General features: G+C 29.8%; 1 protein-coding gene across 2 annotated transcripts in view; it reads left to right on the plus strand.

Moving 5' to 3' along the window:
* Nucleotides 337–734, plus strand: part of LOC107624110 (helicase-like transcription factor) — a 2,410-nt gene continuing 2,012 nt past the window's right edge. Inside the window, exons 1-2 of one of the 2 annotated variants that reach the window (XM_016326571.2) lie at nt 346–558; nt 590–732. In XM_016326571.2, the coding sequence (XP_016182057.1) occupies nt 644–732 (89 nt within the window). In that variant the 5' untranslated portion in view covers nt 346–558; nt 590–643. Of the gene's footprint in view, nt 733–734 lie in introns of both variants that reach the window. The other variant, XM_016326570.2, reaches the window with a different exon arrangement.

Genomic DNA, 734 nt, shown 5'->3' on the forward strand with positions numbered 1-734 from the left:
TGAAAAATAAAGAAAGATTGAAGATCAAAATATTTGTTAAGAGTTTCAACTTAAAAATTTAGATGTATATTAACAATGTTTAAAATGGAATAAAGTAAGTCAAGGGATATAATTGCGTAACTCACTAAAAAAGTGGGTCAAGTTAAAAATCGATAAAATATATACTAAAATATAAAATATATCTTAAAAATAAATTAAATTACACATATAATAAATAAAGAAGATTAGAGAGAGAAAGTATTACTATTACTGTTACTATTATGTTAGGGTGAGAAAGAAGGCAAAGCAAGGTAAAAGGCTTTATGAATTATGATACGGCATCCCTTACCTCACCCAAAACCCAACTACACTCACTCTTATATTTTCTATTTCAATATTCATTTAAACCCAACACACACGTTTCAACCATCTTCATAAAATTAACTCCAACCCCTTTTCTTCTTCCTTCTTTCTTTTTCTTTCCTTCTGTCATCCCCATCCTTTTCTTACTTGTATTTCTATATATTCATATTCATCTCTATCTATCTATATTCTTCCTTATTATTTCCACCTTTTCTGCTCGAATTCTGCATAATCGACGAACCACCAACAAACTACTTTGTTCTCTTAATTCAACCAAAGAAGAAAATTAAAGAACAGTGTTATGGAAATGATGCCATACCAGCTTTCCAGGTTACCTTACCATGATTCTCTCAAACTTCTGGAGGCTGATATACAACATGCCAATTCTTTGT

The sequence above is a fragment of the Arachis ipaensis genome, chromosome B10 (genome assembly GCF_000816755.2).
Source record: "Arachis ipaensis cultivar K30076 chromosome B10, Araip1.1, whole genome shotgun sequence".
NCBI lineage: Eukaryota > Viridiplantae > Streptophyta > Magnoliopsida > Fabales > Fabaceae > Arachis > Arachis ipaensis.